Source organism: Labeo rohita, chromosome 3 (assembly GCF_022985175.1).
Source record: "Labeo rohita strain BAU-BD-2019 chromosome 3, IGBB_LRoh.1.0, whole genome shotgun sequence".
NCBI classification, from domain to species: Eukaryota; Metazoa; Chordata; class Actinopteri; order Cypriniformes; family Cyprinidae; genus Labeo; species Labeo rohita.
This window is the reverse complement of record NC_066871.1, coordinates 31468965-31489255: the sequence shown is the minus strand read 5'-3', so window position 1 is coordinate 31489255 and position 20291 is coordinate 31468965. Positions and strand designations below refer to the sequence as shown.

General features: G+C 35.6%; 4 protein-coding genes across 6 annotated transcripts in view; 1 reads left to right on the top strand and 3 right to left on the bottom strand.

The window, feature by feature from the left end:
* arhgap17b (Rho GTPase activating protein 17b) overlaps nucleotides 1-576 on the bottom strand; it is a 45118-nt gene extending 44542 nt beyond the window's left edge. For all 3 annotated transcript variants that reach the window (XM_051099193.1, XM_051099213.1, XM_051099202.1), the window contains exon 1: nucleotides 266-576. In XM_051099193.1, the coding sequence (XP_050955150.1) occupies nucleotides 266-318 (53 nt within the window). In that variant the 5' untranslated portion in view covers nucleotides 319-576. The remainder of the gene's footprint in view (nucleotides 1-265) is intronic.
* Nucleotides 577-4014: 3438 nt separating this feature from the next.
* aqp8b (aquaporin 8b) lies at nucleotides 4015-7721 on the top strand. The gene is made up of 5 exons (XM_051106395.1): nucleotides 4015-4271; nucleotides 5548-5674; nucleotides 5755-5969; nucleotides 6042-6176; nucleotides 6286-7721. Exons 1-5 carry the CDS (start codon nucleotides 4015-4017, stop codon nucleotides 6326-6328), a joined length of 777 nt encoding a protein of 258 aa, XP_050962352.1. The 3' UTR covers nucleotides 6329-7721.
* Nucleotides 7722-7875: 154 nt separating this feature from the next.
* Nucleotides 7876-11643, bottom strand: cbx8a (chromobox homolog 8a (Pc class homolog, Drosophila)). Its single transcript, XM_051106394.1, has 5 exons — nucleotides 11483-11643; nucleotides 11284-11327; nucleotides 10806-10871; nucleotides 10645-10711; nucleotides 7876-10513 (listed from the first exon to the last, which is right to left on the bottom strand). Exons 1-5 carry the CDS (start codon nucleotides 11549-11551, stop codon nucleotides 9776-9778), a joined length of 984 nt encoding a protein of 327 aa, XP_050962351.1. The 5' UTR covers nucleotides 11552-11643; the 3' UTR covers nucleotides 7876-9775.
* A 2754-nt stretch (nucleotides 11644-14397) lies between these two features.
* On the bottom strand, nucleotides 14398-19312 carry cbx4 (chromobox homolog 4 (Pc class homolog, Drosophila)). The gene is made up of 5 exons (XM_051106819.1): nucleotides 18989-19312; nucleotides 18856-18899; nucleotides 18461-18526; nucleotides 16895-16961; nucleotides 14398-16512 (listed from the first exon to the last, which is right to left on the bottom strand). The coding sequence occupies exons 1-5, from the start codon at nucleotides 19055-19057 to the stop codon at nucleotides 15325-15327; spliced, it is 1434 nt and encodes a 477-aa protein (XP_050962776.1). The 5' UTR covers nucleotides 19058-19312; the 3' UTR covers nucleotides 14398-15324.
* Nucleotides 19313-20291: the final 979 nt, after the last annotated feature.

Sequence of the window (20291 nt, the reverse complement as noted above, 5' to 3'; positions counted from 1 at the left end):
CAGTTCTTTAATGTACATAGGAGACGCAATATCAAACACATACTTTTATAAAATATAGTGGTTTCATAACATGTCATGAGCTAATAACATTTGTAGTTTATGACTTTTACCACCTCAGACCTTGCTTTTGCTCTGTGCACTTCAGTTTTATCACGGTTCAGTCCTGCGCACACACACACATACTGACACTCCCAACTTTAGTGTGTACATTTTTACACGAACCAGAGTAGAAACATTCAAAATAAACAGTGTATAACCCACTAACCTGCCAACGGTCTGGTTGGCGAGCTGTTTCATGCGGTTGAACTGTTTCTTCATCTTGAATCGTCTTCAGCCACCAACATATAAAAACTTTGAGAAGTCGCTGTTTTATCAAACTGACGGCCGCACGCGCGACGCTCCCATTGCGCGCGCAAAACTGGATCCGAACCGGACAATCTGTGTCATTTACTGCTCATATTCATTTGTAAACCGTGCGTCAAACGTGCTGCTTTCGTTTCTCATCCTCTCGATTTCTGGTTTAGTCAGTAGAGAGCGTTAACACTGAGGAAATAGGAAGTGCAGTTCACTTCCCTATTGTTGAGCGCAGTGGGTTGAGACACATGACACCTTGACTGATACAGTCTGATTAAACTGGATGGTTAACACTCTGCTTCATATAATCAGATAACTAACATATTGTGGATATATGTTATAGGCTGAGATTCATGATACCAGTAGGTTTTTCATTGCAAGAAAAAATCTAAATAACAATTGACTCCATTTAAATCCATTCATTGTGTATAATGAAGTTACATGACTTATTTTTCTCTGTAATAGCGCCATCTTCAGTCCGAAGCGTAATAGCGGTTGCATTTAAACGTGCTATAAATCAAAACTTAAATTTTTAAATCTTTAAGTTCCAACTCCAATGGTCCAGACTGTGGAAACATTTAAAAGAAAACAGAAATAAATGCTTATGCCCAAAACAAATGAGGAAAATATCTGCCACATTAAAAAAACAGATTATTGAGCTTTTAGACAAAACCTAAAAATTTGTTTTTTTAAATGCTTTATGGCATATAGTATGATTGTTGATATTTATATGGCCAAAAATAAGATGGAAATCTGTTAATGTAAATTAATGAGTTCTCAGTATAACAGACTAGACTGCTTACATAAAATGCATGTAAATGTCAGTTTTCACTCTATCCACTTTATTTTTCCTGTAAGAGTGGGCGCGGCAATTTGTACATTTTACGGGTTTGGGGTCTGGTCTTGTTTGCGTCCAGCTATTTTTAGCTGTACAAAACAGCTTGTTTTGCTGCTTGATATTGCAAATTGGTGTGTAACCATAATATGTTAATGTATTATCTTAATTATGAACACAGTGGTTTGTAGTGCAAACAGTTTTACCGTTTACTGCAGGTTATTCTTGTCGCGATTTCTCTATAGCGGTTAATGAACCGGAAGTCTCGCCCACTGGCTTACTTCGACGTTTAAGAATAAGGTGAATATCTCCAAATAATATGACATTTTAAAGCTTATTTTCTATGATCAAAGCTTTAGTTTTAATCGTGGGGTCAAAACATATAATGCAATCCAATACAATGATGACTGAGAGATGAACAAATAAGTGATTCTCAAAAGCCTGATGTATCACATTTGATATTCACATTTTAGCATGTTTCTGTATGGATAATCAAGTAAGCCTCAGTTGTTTTAATCCAGTAAGTGTTCATTTTGAAATATTACCAAGATAAAATATGAAGATAAACTGTAAACTGTAAGCAATTTGATATTTAGCAAGTCAAGATAAATCTTTCACATTTAAACCACATTTTGTATTCAAATCGGATTCATAAATGTTCTTACTTACACTGAAGAACGCTAAGCAAATTAGACGAAATAAAATATACTTTCTAAATTTATTTTTCGGTTGGTTTCAGTACTAGCACAGATTAGTTGATTAAAGTTGTCTGTTGTCACCTAGTGGCCAACAATCTTCCATTTCCAAGCGCCAAGAGTGAGCTTTGGCCATCTCAGTATCCACTTTTTTCTTATCGTAAGACTGGGCGTGGCCATTTGTAAATTTGATGGGTCTGGCTATTTTTAGCTGTACAAAACAGCTCGTTTTGCTGCTTGATATTGCAAATGAGTGTGTTTTACCATAATATTTTAATGTATTATCTTAATTATGAACACACTGGTTTGTAGTGCAAACAGTTTTACCATTTACTGCATGTTGTTATTCTTATCGTTATTTCCCTTTAGCAGTTAATGAACCGGAAGTCTCGCCCATGGGCGTTTAAGAATAAGATGAATATCTCCCAGTAATATGATATTTGAAAAGTTTACTTTAATGATCAAAGCTTTAGTTTTAAACGTGGGGGTCAAAACATTTATTGCATGTCAAATGCATGTCAAATGTTCACTGACAGATGAACAAATAAATGTTCCTGACGTAAGCCTGATGTATCACATTTGATATTCACATTTTCACATGTTTTATGTATGGGTAATCAAGTAAACCTCAGTTGTTTCAATCCAGTAAGTGTTCGTTTTGAAGTACTACTATAGCTAAAATATAAAGACAAACTTTAAACTGTAAGCAATTTGATATTCAGTCGAATTCATAAACGTACTTGAAGAATATAGGACGAAACAAAATATATGAAGAGTTAAGATGCAAAATCCATGTGAGGTATTTCTTTAAATTAGCATTTGTTTCTGCATACTTTGTATAGGTTTCTATGTAAGTACTGGTACTTCTTTGGGCTGAGGCTAGAATTTAGCGAGTTTGAAGTAAAAGTATTTGATGGACGTATAATATGTGTCAGATGGCTTTTCATATGTTATTAATTTACTTTCGGTCTGTTCCAACACTATCACTGATTAGGCTACACTTCGATTAAAGTGGTCTTCTGCCACCTAGTGGCCAAAAATCTTCCATTTCCAAGCTCTGTTCTTGTAAAATGATCTTTATTGGTTTATGTTCTTACGTCTTGTTACAGAGTAAGATTCATTAACCTAAACTGGTTACAAATGTGACCCTGGACCACAAAACCAGTCTTAAGTAGAACTAGTATATATGTAGCAATAGCCAAAAATACATTGGATGGGTCAAAATGATCGATTTTTCTTTTATGCCAAAAATCATTAGGATATTAAGTAAAGATCATCTTCCATTAAGATATATTGTAAATTTCCTACCATAAATATATCAAAACTTGATTTTTGATTAGCAATATGCATTGCTAAGAACTTAATTTGGACAACTTTAGGCGATTTTCTCAATATTTTGACTTTTTTGCACCCTCACATTCAAGATTTTCAAATAGCCTAGTTGTATCTCGACTAAATATTGTCTTATCCTAACAAACCATATATCAATGGAAGCTTATTTATTCAGCTTTCAGATGATGTATAAATCTTACTTTCTTAAATTTTACCCTTGTGACTGGTTTTGTGGTCCAGGGTCATAAATGTACGGCTTTAATCGCCACCACAACTTCTGCAACGCGTAAGCAAAGTAAGCAGTTTTTTGGTTTTTTTTGAATGCACGATTCATTAAAAAAAAACTACAAAAATAACAGGGCATTAAACGGTAAAATTAGAATATTTGGACTACAAATCAGTGTGTTTATAATAATAATAATGAATTAAATTATAGTTTTCAGAGACAAAGAGCCTAACGGACTGTTTTTGTACAGTGAACAGTATTAAGTTACTGTTTGAGTTAGTTGAATTTACACGTGTAAGTGTTTTTCTTGTTATCTATATAACCAGCACAGGTTAAACGTTCTGGTGTTAGTAGTTTCTCTTCAGTGCACAAGCATGTTAAATTTTAATTTCCTTCAGCATGTATTCTTTACTACTGGTCAACATTTTACGTTTATTATTAGTCTTTTTAATCATCAATTGCCCTTAAAGGTCATTAAGCAATCACTCTCATTCAAATGATGCAAATGAATGCAGAGATCTTGCACCATATTAGGATGCAACCACTGGAGATCCATTCGTGCCTCAGAAAGAATGGCTGGAGACAAAGTGGAACTAAACAACATGGAGAAAGCTCTGATGGATAAGATAGGACAACATGATTTGAGAGAGCCGAACCTGTTCGAGCGGCTCTTTCAGCCGTGTGTGGCTGAGCTGGTGGGGACCGCATTCTTCGTGTTCATCGGATGTGTGTCTGTCATTGAAAACGTGCCGGACGCCGGCAGACTGCAGCCTGCACTGGCTCACGGTCTCGCTGTGGCGGTGCTGATTGCATGTATGGCAGAGATCAGGTGAGAAGAAATGCATTTTTGTACTCATGGGCATAGCATGATGTATGTGGCTTCCAAATTAGAACAAATAATAATGATAATTATTTCCTAAAAATATCTAGACGAAGTGGATTTGCATTTTAAAAAAAAACTTTATTTTTTGTACTGAACATTTTAACCCTGTCTTCTTGCAAACCATAAAATAAAATGTAAATATAAATGTAAATATAAATATAAGTTAAATATAATGTGTAATATATATATATATATATATATAGTAAAAGGTTATATTTTACAAAGTAACATATATAGCTATATAAAACTATATAATTATACAAAATATAGATGTAAATTATCTCCTTTTTAATTTACATTTTAATATTTAAAAATTACTCACACACACATATAATTTATATATAATAAAATGTAAAAAATATATATATATACACACATAAATTACAATTACAAATTTATAGTAAAATGATTTACAAATTATATTTTGCATATTAACATATATAGCTTATGATGTAATGTATATAATAAAATGCCTGTTTTTATAAAAAAAATATATAATATACAAATGTATATCAATTCAATACAATTTAAAACTACATTCTGATTTTTAGTTGTATATAAATAATTTACAAATATTAAAATATAGATATTTGTTATATATTACAAATGTTTAAAGTAAAAGCATTTACAAATTATATTTTACATATTAACATATACATGTATTTTTATAAAATATATTTTATATGTAGATACATAAATTATAGTAAAATGTATTGCTATATAGTAAATAAAACTCAAGAAAATGTAAAACTATAATTATACTAAATATAAGTTAGATTTTACATGTAATTAATTTTACATTTATAATTATTTTAAATTATATAAAAATGTCTCTGAGTCTCTCACTATAATTATCAAAAATCTATAAATTACAAAGTATGTTGTTATATAAACTATAATTATGCATTATATTTTATATTTAATTTTGTATAATTTATATTTGATTATACTTTTCAATTATATTAAACTAGATTTTTAATAAATAAATAAAATGATTAATAAAGTTCTATTTAATGTAAAATACATAATCTTATATTAGAGGCAGTACCTCTAGGGACCACCAGGGATCACCGACCCCATTTGAAAATCCTCAATCTTTGTGGCGTTATGGCTTGGCTGATCTGGTCTGGTTTCTCCAAAGGTTTTGTCCCAGTCCTACCTGAGAAGTTGTCTTGGATAAAAAGTATCTGCTTATGATTTTATTTTTCTCCTTCTAACACAGTGGTTCACATTTCAATCCATCGTTCACCATAGCCGTCTACCTCTGCGGTGGAATGGAGCTGAAAATGGTGGCGCCATACCTCATCTCTCAGCTTGCTGGAGGTTTACTTGGTGCAGTCATGGCCAATGTGAGTAAGATACATGCAACTTTCAAGCATTCCATTCGATGGATTCGACATGTTTTCTTCCTTTTCTTCCTTGCTTTCAGGGAATGACCTCAAATGAGAAATATGCACAAGCTCAAGGTGCGGCATTTACGGTTCTCCAAGCTGATGACCATATTCTGAAGCCGTTATTTGGAGAAATTGCCATGACGTGTCTAGTTACCATGGTGGTCCTGCTGGGTGCGGTTAATGCCAAGAGCAAAAGTCCTTTGGTCCCATTTTTGGTGGGCTGCACAGTCATTAGTAATATACTAGCAGGGTGAGCTCATTGATTATGTTACACATAATTCCTGTGTGTGGCCTGGAGATTAATATCTTTTGTGGGTTTCAGTGGTGATGTGTCTGGTACGTGCTTGAATCCTGCCAGAGCATTGGGTCCTGCAGTGCTGACCAACTATTGGACTCACCACTGGGTTTACTGGGTGGGACCGATTACCGGTGGCCTTATCGCTGCTGCATTAGTCAGGTGAGAATTTGTGTCAAGCATTCTGAGTTCTATAAAAAGAACTGAAATCATTAATTAATCAGCCAATACTTGCTCAACTTGACTTTTATTAAGCATTTTTTCCTTTCAGAATTTTGCTTGGAGACAACACCACCCGTCTACTGATGAAGTAACATTCAGTACTCGTCTTTCAAACAGACCTTTGGATTTTAATTTTCTTAATTTTCTGTCTTTTTTGAGTGCACATGAATTGAACTTATTTTAAAATATATATAAGGATTTGACCATTTACATTTTGTTGCCAGCCATAATAATTCAATAAAAATGTAAGGTAGTAATTTGTAAATCCTGCTATGTGAAGCTGGAATATATGGCCAAAGAATGTTCAGGTGAATGAAATTAGTATTTAGAATTTTGTATTTTAAAGGGATAGATAGTTCATCCAAAAATGATAGTTCTGATAGTTGATTGATGATAGTTACCCTCATGTTGTTCCAAACCCATTAGACCATTTTAGGAGCACAAATTAAGATTTTATTTTGATGAAATCGAGAGCTTTCTGACCCTTCATAGACAGCAAAGGTCTCATGGTCAACATATACTCACATATACTTATCAATTAAATTATATTGACGCTTGTCGGCGTCAACTGCCTCGTGGTTAGCGCGCTAAGATATAGCGCGGTTGCGCGGGCATCCGAGTTCGAATCCCGGCTCGTGGACCTTTCCTGATCCCACCCACTTCGCTTCCTGTTCAACTGCACTGTCCTATCTAAATAAAGGCATAAAAACGCCAACATAAATTATGTTCACACTTTAGTTTATACAATCACAGTATTCTATTATCTTATGTTCATTCATTCACTTTGTTTATACCTTACGTTACCAATTTATTGTGATTAATAAATAGAATAAACTCTTCAATACAAATTAAATGACTCTCTTTCACATATTTGGCAAGCTCAAAAAGGTACTTACTAAATATGTAGCAAAAACATGTTCATATGTTTCTATATAATAAGTGTTTATTCACTAAAATTGTGTTTGAGTCTGTTACCGTGTGGATTTAACACGGGTTATACATGAACAGATTTTGGGAAGCTTTAAAGGTGATGTCAAAGGTGATGACCCTGTCATATCTGTCACTAGTTAGTTAGTGAGGTTAGTCATCAGCTGAGTAAAAGAAGTGGACAAGGGAACTATTGGTAATACTTTAAATCCACTACAAAAAATAACGTAATCATTAGCCTACATGAAAAAGAAACCATTTTAAATTCATTATACAAATAAGTCTATGAATTTATAACTTTTAAAGAAGATAAACTTAGTATAAACTTAATAAAGGAGTTAAACCATATAATAAGGGTATATGTTGAATTATGTTATTCTTAGAAAACTAGCATGAAACTAGGTCTCGCCTGACGTAAACGGTCGAAAAGTGCAAGAGACTTGTTTCTTTTTTTGTTCACTTTTTTTTCAGTAAAACGACATATATTTTTAAAGGTCCGAAATTGGCGAAATATATGTTTACTTTTTTAGCGAAATATAAATCTCGATAATATAGGTGTCGGACAGTCACTGCATAAGATGACAAAAAAGAAGAAGAAAGAAAAGAAAATCAATCCGTGTGACCGTAGAAAGCTAAGATATTGTAAGATTTTTCTTAGCGCGTTTTTTTCTTGAAGAAAAAAATACAAAAGTTAATTAAAAAACCCAAAACATTAGAATTAACTTCACATTTATTTCAGTGTTGCGTGTTGAAATCCCAATGTCTCAGATGTTTATTTTTACATTTGAATTACAAAACAACACAGATAGTCCAAAATGAAACCAATGAAAGTATACAGTACAAACACGGGGACATTTGACACACTGAGCAGTCTGTGACTGTTTATGTTTTTTGAATATTTAATTTTGAAGCAAGAATCACAGTATATCAGTGATAGACGCAATTAAAGGGATTATTAAGAGCAATATGGATCTGCTGTATCAAGTTCATGGCGACATCTTGTGGCTTTTGGTGGACTGAACTTCCTCAACAAGCGCTTAGCATTATTACTAAATTTTATACGTTTTAATTTGAAATCACGCCGCTATGAAGTCAAATTTTGCGTTTTATTTTGCAATTATTTAAAAATATTGACAATATCTGATAGTGAAGTTTGTTCAGACATTAAGCACCAGTCTGAGAGAATTTCTGTCTTTAGAGATCTTTAAAAATAAAAATACAGAAATTACAAATTGTTATTTGCTACGACACTCGTATATGGCAGTGCGGTGGCGTATTATTCTTAAGAGCTAATTAAATGTATAAAATAAAATAACTGTATTTAATCATTACACTATATAGTTTATGTGTATAATATAATAATGTATTATATAATAGAAATAAGAAACGGAGGCAATATCTGAGAGCTAGGACGAATGATTGGATCTGACCAGTCGCCAGCTTGTTTTCCTCCTTGACAATTTATAATATCCTGAACAATTTATAATATTTCCGAATGTAATTAAAACAGCGTAAAAGGCTCTCAGATGATTATCTAATCTTGTCAGAACACGCCGACATGCTGTTTAAAATATTATACATCGGTTCACTATTTATTTTATTAGTTGTTTATAGAATAAACTCAGTCCGTAATGAAAACCCCGACTTAAACGGCATTCGGATTTAAAGAAAAGTGTTAATTAAATGACTAAAAATGTAAAGCCAGAGAGAAACGATGTGCAAGCATGAAAATTTTTAATTATTATGCGTAAGCAATGCGTTTTGAATCAATTCTACAGACATTACAATTTTTATTTTCGATTTGACACACATTGTTCTCTCTGCAAAAATACTGAACTCTTGTTTACACTAACCCGTTAATTAAACAGGTTAACATCACTTATTTTTAATAAAACGTTTAATTTCATCACTTAACCAGGCTGCGAGCTCACTTAAGCATTCCGCGAGTTAGAAATGATTTGTACCAAACAAGTTTTTTTCCGTTTTTGAAGGGGGAAAGGATCGTAAAGCAGCTTCATATTTAAATGTTAACATCCACATCAATTATATGTTGAACAGCAAAAACGAAAAAAAAACGAAATACGATTCTAAACCCTAAATGATTGTGCCTTGAATATTTAGGCCTACAATAAGCCTAAACCGGGTATAATTATATATGCAGCTTATTTCCCTTCACTTTTTTAAAGGGTGTGCTTTAATACAGACTACTGTTTGGACCTTCAAATATATACAAAATCTAACCAGAAAAAATACCGTAAGTTCATAAAAAAGGGACTAAACATGTCCCTTAAAAAGGTGCATTAAGTTGAAACGTTAATATGTGTTAACAGCATCTACACCTACATTCATAATAAAGCTGAAGAAGGCAACCAAAAGAAGGAACCAACCTGTGTACTTACATAAAATTTGGGAAATAGAAAAATAAACTTCATTTTCATAGAAAATGTGAATGGAAATGTAGGCTAAACATAAACTATATAATTTTTTTTTTTTTTTGCATTATGTACATGATTGCAAGACTTTACATTTATAGACTAATGATATAGAAATGTAGGTTGTTTCTAATTTGATTACAATATTTCAAACACGTACATACACCAACTAAAATCACATCATCTCTTTTCTTTGAAGAAACCTTTGTCCGTTGAACTCTCTTTTATGGTTACAGTCAAAGAGTTACTTGTTACGTCAGTAACAATAATTTTCTCCATGTTCTTCAAACAAGGCAACCAGGACTGATCGGTGTCGTCTACAAAACTCAGAGACAGCTGCTCTCTGGTTTGACTGGTGGATCGAAATAGACTGTTTTTGGGAGGATGTTTCATCTTGTCCTTCCTTCGATGTCCCAAAACACCAAGCCGAGCTTTTAAGATGGTGCCACCATGTGCGAATTTGACATCACTTGACCTGCTTCCCATCTGCTTCTGAACATGGCTGGATTCTGCTTGAAATTTTTGGGTTAAATGGATCATATCACAGTTTGAGGTCTCTCCTGATCTCTCTGTTTTGGAAGGCCGATAAGACAACGGTTCATCTGCCTTTCTTTTAACAACTTCAGTGGATGAACCTCCCGGACGCAACTTTGGCTTTGGTCCTCGCTTTTTTGGTGAGCTGGCAAAATCCATCGATGTCTCATGCGTCAATGGGTCTCTCTCAGGGTCCGGTGGACGCATGCGAACGCTTTCGCCTCTGTTGATGGTGCTTGGTGGAAAAATCGTTGGCACAACTGTTCGTAGTCCCTCACGCGCCCTGGGCGTCACAACCGGTTCGGCTACCGGAAATGACACGCGTAAATCTCGAGACATTTCTCGTCTGAACTCATAGTTTTTGCCTTTTGCTTTAGCTTTTGCCTATAAAAACGTAAGTACAATAAAAATTTAAACACATGAACATGATACTATGGTTCCAATGCATTAAAGTGGAACCAAATCAATTAGATTACAAACAAAAAAAATGAAACATGTAAGTGTAACTCTTTTACCTTCATTAAAAATGTTTCTGGTTTAGGTCCCCTCTTTTTTGGCCCATACATCTCCCTCTCACGCTCTCTACAGTAAAACAATGAAGAAAATAAGACGGAGAAAATATGCAAAATATTTAATCTGTCTACTAGAATTAAATCAATAACGAAGAAACGTTTACCTTTCTTCAAAAGCAGCAAAAAGACGCTCATCCAGAATATTCTCTTCTGGTTCCCAGGTGCTGTATCTGCACCAATAATTGCAATTATTGTTCAACTGTAATTGTTAAATTATTTGCAAATCATAACGCTCAAAATACACTTTCCTTTTTACACATTTATTACTAACAAGTGCGTTTTATCTCTTACTTCAAAATATTTTTTATGTGGATGTTGTATATTTATTGATGCATATATAAACGAATACATATTCTGTTTATTCATGTGTTTTTCCCCAATGTAAACCGTATTAATCTGCTACTAATGCTTTTTGAACGTTGTATCTTGACTGTCTCCCATCACTGGCCTTGTCAGCTAACGTTCACAGGAGCCCCGTTACACAGTCCCCGCTTCAGCCGTGCTAACACTCAACGAGCTCGGGAAGACCGAAACCGCTCGTTCCGCTGCAACAACTGCCGTTAACATGTCATTACCACTCACTTTTGAGACCAGCCTTTCCATTTGACCAGATACTCCATCTGTCCCTGCGGGTAAAAGAACAGGGAGACTCAAATTAGCAAGCTAACGCTGCTAGGCTAACCAATCGCGTAGAACATGTCACTTGAGCGTGCATAAACATAACCAGGCGCCTCTGTAACAGCGCCAAGGCCCCGACGAGCAGGCTGGGGTGAGCACTTACTCTCCTTATGCGCCGTTTAATGATGGATTCGGCGGCAAAGACCCGCTCCCCGACGGCTGAGAGCTCCATGTTTACTTCAACCTCGCAGCTATTTTTTTCCCTCAGCCCTCTGCCTGAATAATCCTCGATAGCCCATAATAATCTATCCGAAGAGACGTCATCACGTTCTAAGCTGTTACCATGGCACTGCAGGACGGCGGTAGAGTGTGAGTGGAGCTGCCGCTCGGGGAGGAGGAGTCAAACCGAGCCAAACCAGAGGACGCACAAGCACGTAGAAATGTCATTTATGAGCGCTGTTTTGAAAACAAATACTCAGTGTTTATTTCGTATACTAGTCTAGAGTAACTGCGGTCAGGACCTTTTGATAAGTCCCGTATCAGTCGCATATTTAGGCTACGGAAATCCCCATGAGTCCAGATACGGCATATTTCTTTTGTTTGCGATGTCGATATAGCAGGTTTTGCGAGTAGGCTAGCCTATATGTTGTGATAAATAGCGTTTTATAAATATATTTAATTATTTGTATTGAATAGAACTGAAATCCAGATGCTCAAGCGCATTCTTTATTTTAAAAGCGGTGGAAAACGCGGTCGAAAAGCAAACGCGTGTCTCCATATTCCTCTTCACCTCATGCCATCCCTGTCAAATTAAGGTGGAAAACACTTTTAATTTAAAACAAATCGCGAAATAAAATACAAAATGAAATATGCTACATAACAATTGTAGAGCTGGTCATGAATCCGCTTTTATAAATCCACTTAATAAATCATACATCCACAGTTGTAAATATGCGTATCGCTATTTTATCGCCTAAATAACTCCTTATTTAGGCGTGAAAAATCTAGTTAGGTTAAATGTCCGTATACACGGGTTCATGGCAGGTAATTTTGCACACAAATCATAAACCAAAAGGCTCGCTTTCATAAAGCATTTAAGATTTGAAAGATGATTTTAAAAATCAGTATATCCGAAATTAAGTTATACATGTACTTTTCTTCCTTTCTTTCACAAACAATTATTATAAATAATGAGAATTGTTTTAAAACAAAACCTGACTGCTTCGGAAAAAGAAAAGAAGAAAGAAAACACGTTTTCTTGCGTAGTTTTCAATCGTTTGACTGTCAGGTCAAATAAAAATGTTTTTCTGTGTAAAATGTATATGAAAATATATTTTACTGTCATGTTCGATTGTAATTCTAAATTTTCCTCGACGTTAAAATGAGAATTATCTGCGATCTCGTATACAACAACTAATCTTTTATTTGATTTATTTGATTTGAAAGATTAATTCGATTTTAGTCCGATTCGTTCGATGCCACGGATAATAACAAACGTAGGAAATTGTCGTTTTTAATTTCCGCAGTGCTTTGCTGTTATTTGTTTCGATTCGATTAATTTAAATTAATCGAAAAAAATATCTCGTTACATTTATTAATTATTATTATTATTATTATTGTTAATATTATTGTGTCAGACACAACAAGGACAAAATCTAGTTTTCAAGCTCGTTTTTCATCGAAAAAAACTCCGACAAGATGACAAGAATGACAAGAAATCTCCGAAATTCAGGCAAAAAAGCCAAAATGTGTCCACTAAAAACCTTTTTACCTTTTGTGCTATCCAAATGAGCCGGCATTATTTTCAAAGGTGATAAATAATATTCAGGTTCATAAAACAGTCGATGGAGGCAAAACAAGATTTCATCGTATGAAATAACACGACAAATAAAAAACGAAACGGAATAAATCAGCGTTAAGAACTTGCGTTGTGGGTAATCATAGATATTAAATAATAGGCTGTTAGTTAGTAGTCCCGGTTTTTTTGTATTCAATTAGCATATCAGATATATTGAATAGTATTGAATATTTTTAGCTTCTGATAAATTAAATTAAACAAAGAGAGAGAGGTAAGGCAGAAAATGATTTGTAGCCTACTATTTATTTTTTTACCAGATTTCATTTTTTCTAAATATCATGTTTATATGGAATCATATCACAAATAATATAATATAATATAATATAATATAATATAATATAATATAATATAAGCAGATATGCACCTCCTCTCTTGTATGCAGTATTATATTTTATTGGAACAGAATTTTGTGGCAGAATTATAATGCCAACATCTACATCTGTGTAGGGACAACGGGACAGCTCATTATACGGATTCATGGATATCGCTTTACCCCCTAATATCGCATTTAGGCTTAATAATAAAAAAGTGTGTTAATTTAAGGTCTTCGTGACACAGATGCAGTACAGGATTTAGCTGACTCATCCAGAAAGATGACCTACATTTACTTTAGATGATCACTCATCTTTAAAGCAGCTACTCTTTACAGTAAAAAAATAACTTTGCATTCATTTTATACGTATGAGCCTAATCAGGGCATCAGGATGATGTGGAGTTGTTCTCTGGTCAATATAAAACAAATATAAAAGCGTTTCATAAACAGGGTACTACACCTAGGAGGCAGCATTGCTAAATTTCACTCATTTTTAAGAGTCTGTAATATATAAGAAAATATCCACCTTATTTTTCAACGCAAAAGTAAGCCGTTTTCTATAAATGTGCGAGACTTCCGATTCATTAGCCGCTATTGAATAACAACGTGCAGTAAAAGGTAAAACCGTTTGCACTACAAACCAATGTGTTCATAATTAAGATAATACTTTAAAATAATATGGTAAGACACACCAATTTGCAATATCAAGCAGCAGAACCAGCTGTTTTGTACAGCTAAAAATAGCTGGACATGGCTGAGACCGGACAAATGGCCATACCCACTCTTACAGGAAGAAAAAGGATAAACTGGCAAAATATTTTCTGCTTATGTCTCCTGATGCAGTCAGTCAGACATAATAAATGAATATAAAAATATGAATGACACATTATAAAACAAATCATTTGTGTTTATTATTCAAGTTTAATATTGATTTGAGAAGCATTTTCAAACTGACAATTCAAAGTTTGCTATGCATAAAACATGGCATTATGCATATAAATGGCCTTTTTGTGTAATTCATACATTACATACTGTACATCTCATTGTGTACCTACAGTACATTGCATTGACTGAATTCTGATACATACAAAATCTCTAGCATTACACTGTAAGCATCAATCTTACATTTCTGGCCATATGTAACAATTTGCATGTTCTGATGATCTCTGACCACAGTCATACTGCTGTTACAGAATTATGCTGCAAGGTTAAACAGCTTTTTTAAACTGAATTTATTAACAAAAGGGATCCAGGAGATGATAAAGTGCAACTTAAATTTCTTACAGAAATGGAACGGCAAACAATTCAGCTGTTTATCTAGCACTGTCCAACAGCATCTGGAAATCCGTCAAGTAAAATATTTCAGCAAAACAAAATATGAAAAAATACTTTTTGAAGGTACATTCGTATACATGTATGATGACACCTTTCCAATCAACTTGACATTTATGGATCTCAATCTAAAAATCCCCAAAATTGAAAGAAAAATTCAACGTGGTCCATGATATAGATGAACAGTGAAAGGTATGAGTAAGTGCATTAAACATCAATCTTTAATGAATTCTTCAGTTCCACCAGTGTGCTTTCTCCAACAGGCCGCTATATTTCCTTAGGTAGCATTAAAATTCAAAAGCTTTATAAACTATATTACACAATATACACTTATGGGGTTTTAAGTTCGATTTCATCCGTTTTATGCATTAGAAAACATACAGCGGACATTTGCATAAATGCCTACATATGTTTTCAGGAATGGCTATGATCAGTGCATCTGACATGAATCAACTTTAAGCTGGTTTGAAAGAGCAAACGACAGTCCAATGTACTGTAGTCATTATCCTTGAACATATTCCTTAAAGGTGACGGTTAAGCAGTTCGTAGTGATATCGGTGATGATAACGTTACCAACAAACTGTTCAAAATGGCTTTTTGTTTTCTCCACTTGCGCTGAGCTTCCTGAAACCTTCTCCGCTGTGGGAAACTGTTTAAGTGTTTTGGTTGGACCACAGCTTAAATCAATAGGCTCTTCGGGAATGGTGTCGCTAAAGTCATAACTGTAGGCTCTGTTGACTAGACTGCCCCTGTAATGCAGGTTCATAGGCTCTCTCTGTGGAGAAGAAAGCACGGTGTTTGGTGCACTGATGCTCCTGGAGCTGAAGAACTGCTTAGAGATTCTCACGTCCTCACTGGGTTCTGAAAGGTTCCTCTTGCGGTGGAGTCTGGTGTTCATGTGGTTTGGTTGGTCGCATACATCCATCACTTTTTGTTCAGGCTCTGTAGGCGTATTTTTTGGAAGTTCAACATTTTTGAGGGACTCGACAGAGCCATTCTCATGGCGCTCTGAAGGTTCACCATCAGACAGATTGTCTGTACTATTCAGTGTAGATTCCTCATTGTGCCTGGTTTCCACTTCAGAAACATCCTTGTTTTTTACTTTGGATGAATGCACACCTTTGTCCATGTATTTGCTCATTACAATGACAATCCGTCCGTTTTTGTTTTTGTTCTTGATTATTTTCATCTTACTGCTGATGCCATTAGGAAGTGCAAACTCTTTGGCACTCGTCTTGAGTGCCCGCTCCGCTTTGTTAGCGTTATCCGGCAGGCCCTTGAGCTCGATAGACAGATCTTTCACTTTACTCAGGCAGCCGGTGTCTTTGTTCCGGATCCACTTCTGTTGCAAGGCTGGAGGGAGGTTCCACCCTTTGTTGGAAGGGTCTTGAACCTTGACCTCTTTGGGTCCCGTGAGTGGCGTGTCGTACATCTTGGGGTCCGGCTGGTAGTGATGATGTTTCTTGCTGTTCAGCTGGTAGAAGTGCTTCTTTTTCCCACTCACATGTTGTTCGACGGAGATCTCCTTGCAGCTGGGTTGGTACTGGTGGTGTTTTTTGCTATTCAGCTGGTAGTGCTGCGGCCGTGAGCGGTGGATCTGGAGGGGCTCCACTTTGGGCTGGTTTTCCTCATCCAATGATGTGTCCTGAAGACCACCCAGGATGCTTGATCTACGAGCAAACGCAGGAAGCTGGAACAAAGAGAGAATATATATTGACTTCTCAAAAGAACTGAAAGTTCATCATTTGTTGATTATTTTACAGCACATTTAGTGATAATAATGGGCTTTGGTATGGGTCTTACTATGTTTTGAGCTTAGGGATGCCAATCTTATGAATTTTTTATAAGTAAAATGTTGAAAACTACAGCAATCCATAACAGTCATCATCAAGTACATTAAGATGCATGCAGACAGTACGGAGCCACTGGCGTACAATAATTGATTCATAATGAAATGGAAGTTTTATTCAGACCGTGCAGAGGAATAACTTGGGTCGTAAATAAGCAATACTTTTGCAAAAAATACTGCACTGAATGGTAGATTAAAAACTGCAAATGGAATAACAAAATACCTGGACAAGGGGGTGTTTGGGTTTAGGCCCTCTTTTGCGATATCCCACCATTTGCTCCTGCCTTTCTCTGAAAACAATGCATAAAATGTATATAAATTCACTAACTTCAACAGAACACACAATATTCTCAAAACTGCAATGTTAAAATGCTTAATGGAACATTCATTAATTCATTCATGTGTAGCAGAACCAACATTCTCGTTCACTCTTAAAATTAAAGATTCTTTATTGGAATCTACAGTTCCATGAAGAACCTTCAACATCTATGGAACCTTTCCACTGCACAAAAGGTTCTTTATAGTGAAAATGTTCTTTAGTTCATTCTGGGTTCCCCAAAGAACCTGTTGTTGAAAATTCTTAAATTACCATTTCTCAACAAAAGGTTCTTTGGGGAACCCAAACTGTTTTTTATGTGGCATTGCTGCAAAACCTAAAAGAACCTTTATTTTTAAGAGTGTACTTAGCAACATTTGTGCAACATTTAGATCGCAAGCCAGAGTCGATCCCTTTGATCACCAGGTTACAACACAAAACATGAGCACAGTGGGTAACATGACACTCTCAAACTTCTAGTGCAGCTAAACCTGTGAGCGCAACTCAAGGAACATCTTGCGAAAACTGCTATCTAAACTTGACAATTCTCTTCCTTGAGATTCTGGAATGCTTTGATACTCATTCAACTTTTATCTTCAGAACAGAACAGTGGACTCAGAGAAGGGTGTGTGAACATCACAAGACCTCTGACAAAGCAGATTAGATCATAGACTTGAGTGTAGAGTGGTATGTCCACTTGTGAGAACACTGATATTGATGTATTTTTCAGTTGTTTCAAAGCATGGTTATTTTTTAGTGCTGGTCAAAACAGTGGTTCTCAAACTCATGTAATATATATATGTGACCCTGGACCACAGAACCAGTCTTAAGTAGCACAGGTATATTTGTAGCAATAGCCAAAAATATATAGTATGGGTCAAAATGACCAATTTTTCTTTTATGCCAAAAATCATTAGGATATTAGATCATGTTCCATGAAGACATTTTGTAAATGTTCTATTTCTATTTTTAATTTCTGATTAGTAATAGGCATTGCTAAGAACTTAATTTTGACAACTTTAAAGGCAATTTTCTCAATATTTTGAAGTTTTTACACCCTCAGATTCCAGATTTTCAAAGAGTTATATCTGCCAAATATTGTCCTATTCTAACAAATACATACATCAAATACATACATATATATATGTTTAGTCAACTTCTAGCTTCTTTGGAAGTTTAAGTGGGCCCCCAGAGGGTTCTGGCTCTGTCCTAGAACTGATAGGGGGAAAATTAAATCTTGTTTTGGTCAATATACAATGGTGCATTCATTCTGTATGACTAGCACTGGGTAATAACAATGGGGTGTTTCCAAAACTGGATAAAAGACAAGCATCAAGAGAGTCTTTGTAGCAGGCAGACCTGACCCGTGGGGCTACCATTAATCTTCAGCTACACTGTGCAGGGACTTGGCCCCGCCTCCCGTGACCATATATGGTCATCACCACAAGTTCAGTTATTCGTCCTCCATCTCACCTGTTTTGGAAAGCCACAAGAAGGCGCGGGTCAAGAATGTTTTCTTCGGGTTCCCATGTGTTATATCTGTAATGTTGACGAGAGAATATGACATTGTAATAAACCATATGGTAAATTCAACGGTTGCAACGATAAAATAAAGCATGGTAGGCAGATTACCCCTCGAACAAAACACATTTATAGGCCATGTAATGTAAACAAATGCATATTTTATTACATGAGTAAAGTCAGTATGTCAGTACGATGCATCCCCTCGCGTAAAATTTGTGATGGAATCCGTAAAAACAGCCCAGTGCGCGACCGATGCAGGCTACCCGACGTTCAAAACCAACATCGCTCTGCATTTACTGTTAATGTGTCTAAAAATAACGCATATAAACCAATTAAGCACTTACTTTGCTGACCATCCTCGCCACTTCACCAGATACTCGATTCTGCCCTGAAAAACGACGACAATACGTTGGACACAGGAACAACAAATATATCCTCCGCACCATTTACGGTAGTTCTAGTTTGCAGCAGTTTTACCTTCCGCAGGCGCTTCTTTTCTATGCCCTCCACCGCAAAGACATGCTCCCCGACGGCAGGTAGATCCATTCCGTCTCTGGCGCCCGTTTGAAGCGAACGAGCCAAATAAAACCTTCGCTGCAACGCTTTACTGTCTCGCGTTGTGCCACCACTGTGGCCCAAGATTAATTTGTCCCTCACCCCTCCTCTTTCCCTCTCTCCCTCGTATTTGTCTCCACGTTAAGCGGCGGGCACTGGAAAAGCTCACTGGTGCTGCTACTACAGAAAATAGTTCATGCAATAATAAGCCAAGGCAGGCGCGTGACGTCAGCGAGCGAAGAGGGGGAGGTTGAGAACTGTGCCAAATGCAGTATAAAGCTGTAGTGTGTGTATAAACGGTGTTTGCTTGCGGTAATTAAGAATTTGGAAATATGCATGAATACAGTTGCTATGACTTAAAATGGCTATCTATTTATATATCTATCTATCTGTCTATCTATCTATCTAACCCTGACGCGACTAAGTCAAAAAATCACATTTTTATTGTGATTGTCATGCATTTCAAAACAAAAAGTGTTCTTTTTAATCTATGATGTGTTAGAAACAAGTTCTGATTATCTGTACATCTGCAATGCACTATACGCTTGAAGCAATTCTGATCTATTTTTCAAAAAGAAAAGAAAAAACAAGACATAAAAATACTCTTCAATTTTCTTTCCCATGCAAAACGCGTACAGCAACCTTAAAGAGACTAAACACCTATATTTACACCTCTGCACATGTCGCGTAAACGAGTTGCTCTATTTAAGGCAGCCTTAACGCCAGTATAGGTAAATTAACAACTTGTTTATTCCAGCATAGCGTGCATTAATAGCTTAAAGCGTTAACATTGCTCACAGGAAGCAGACAGAGGCAAAACACCTGTGTACACCTCTAAATCTGTCGTGTAAAAGAGTTGTTCTATTAAAGGCTCCTCAGTTTAACGCCAGAAGGTATGTTAACCACCGGTTTACCGCCGTACATTAATAGCTGAACGCATTAACACCTATAATGTATTCAGTTTTATAGCCTAAAACTGTATGTGAAGCAGAAATAGGAGGAAAACTTTCGCCCAGCTGTGAATTTTAAATCGCATTGCGTAAAACGCAACATGTACTGTACATCAATTATCACACCTTTATCTTTATGACTACAACCAGCGAATAAAATTCAGCAACTAAAGGGTTAAAGTGAGGTTGACGCGTCAACAGCCAATCTAATCTCCATATATGGCCATGAAATAGAAAGCGTAAATATATCGGGTTTTTGCGGTTTTGTTACGTTT

Coding starts and splice junctions, on each gene's coding strand:
- aqp8b (XM_051106395.1), top strand. CDS start 4,015: ATGGCTGGAGACAAAGTGGAACTAAACAACATGGAGAAAGCTCTGATG. Junction 4,272..5,547: donor GCATGTATGGCAGAGATCAG/GTGAGAAGAAAT, acceptor CTTCTAACACAG/TGGTTCACATTTCAATCCAT. Junction 5,970..6,041: donor ATTAGTAATATACTAGCAGG/GTGAGCTCATTG, acceptor TGTGGGTTTCAG/TGGTGATGTGTCTGGTACGT.
- cbx8a (XM_051106394.1), bottom strand. CDS start 11,551: ATGGAGCTCTCAGCCGTCGGGGAGCGGGTCTTTGCCGCCGAATCCATC. Junction 11,328..11,482: donor TTAAACGGCGCATAAGGAGA/GTAAGTGCTCAC, acceptor TTTTACCCGCAG/GGACAGATGGAGTATCTGGT. Junction 10,514..10,644: donor CAGAAACATTTTTAATGAAG/GTAAAAGAGTTA, acceptor ACGTTTTTATAG/GCAAAAGCTAAAGCAAAAGG.
- cbx4 (XM_051106819.1), bottom strand. CDS start 19,057: ATGGATCTACCTGCCGTCGGGGAGCATGTCTTTGCGGTGGAGGGCATA. Junction 18,900..18,988: donor AAAAGAAGCGCCTGCGGAAG/GTAAAACTGCTG, acceptor GTCGTTTTTCAG/GGCAGAATCGAGTATCTGGT. Junction 16,962..18,460: donor CTTGTGGCTTTCCAAAACAG/GTGAGATGGAGG, acceptor CATTGTTTTCAG/AGAAAGGCAGGAGCAAATGG.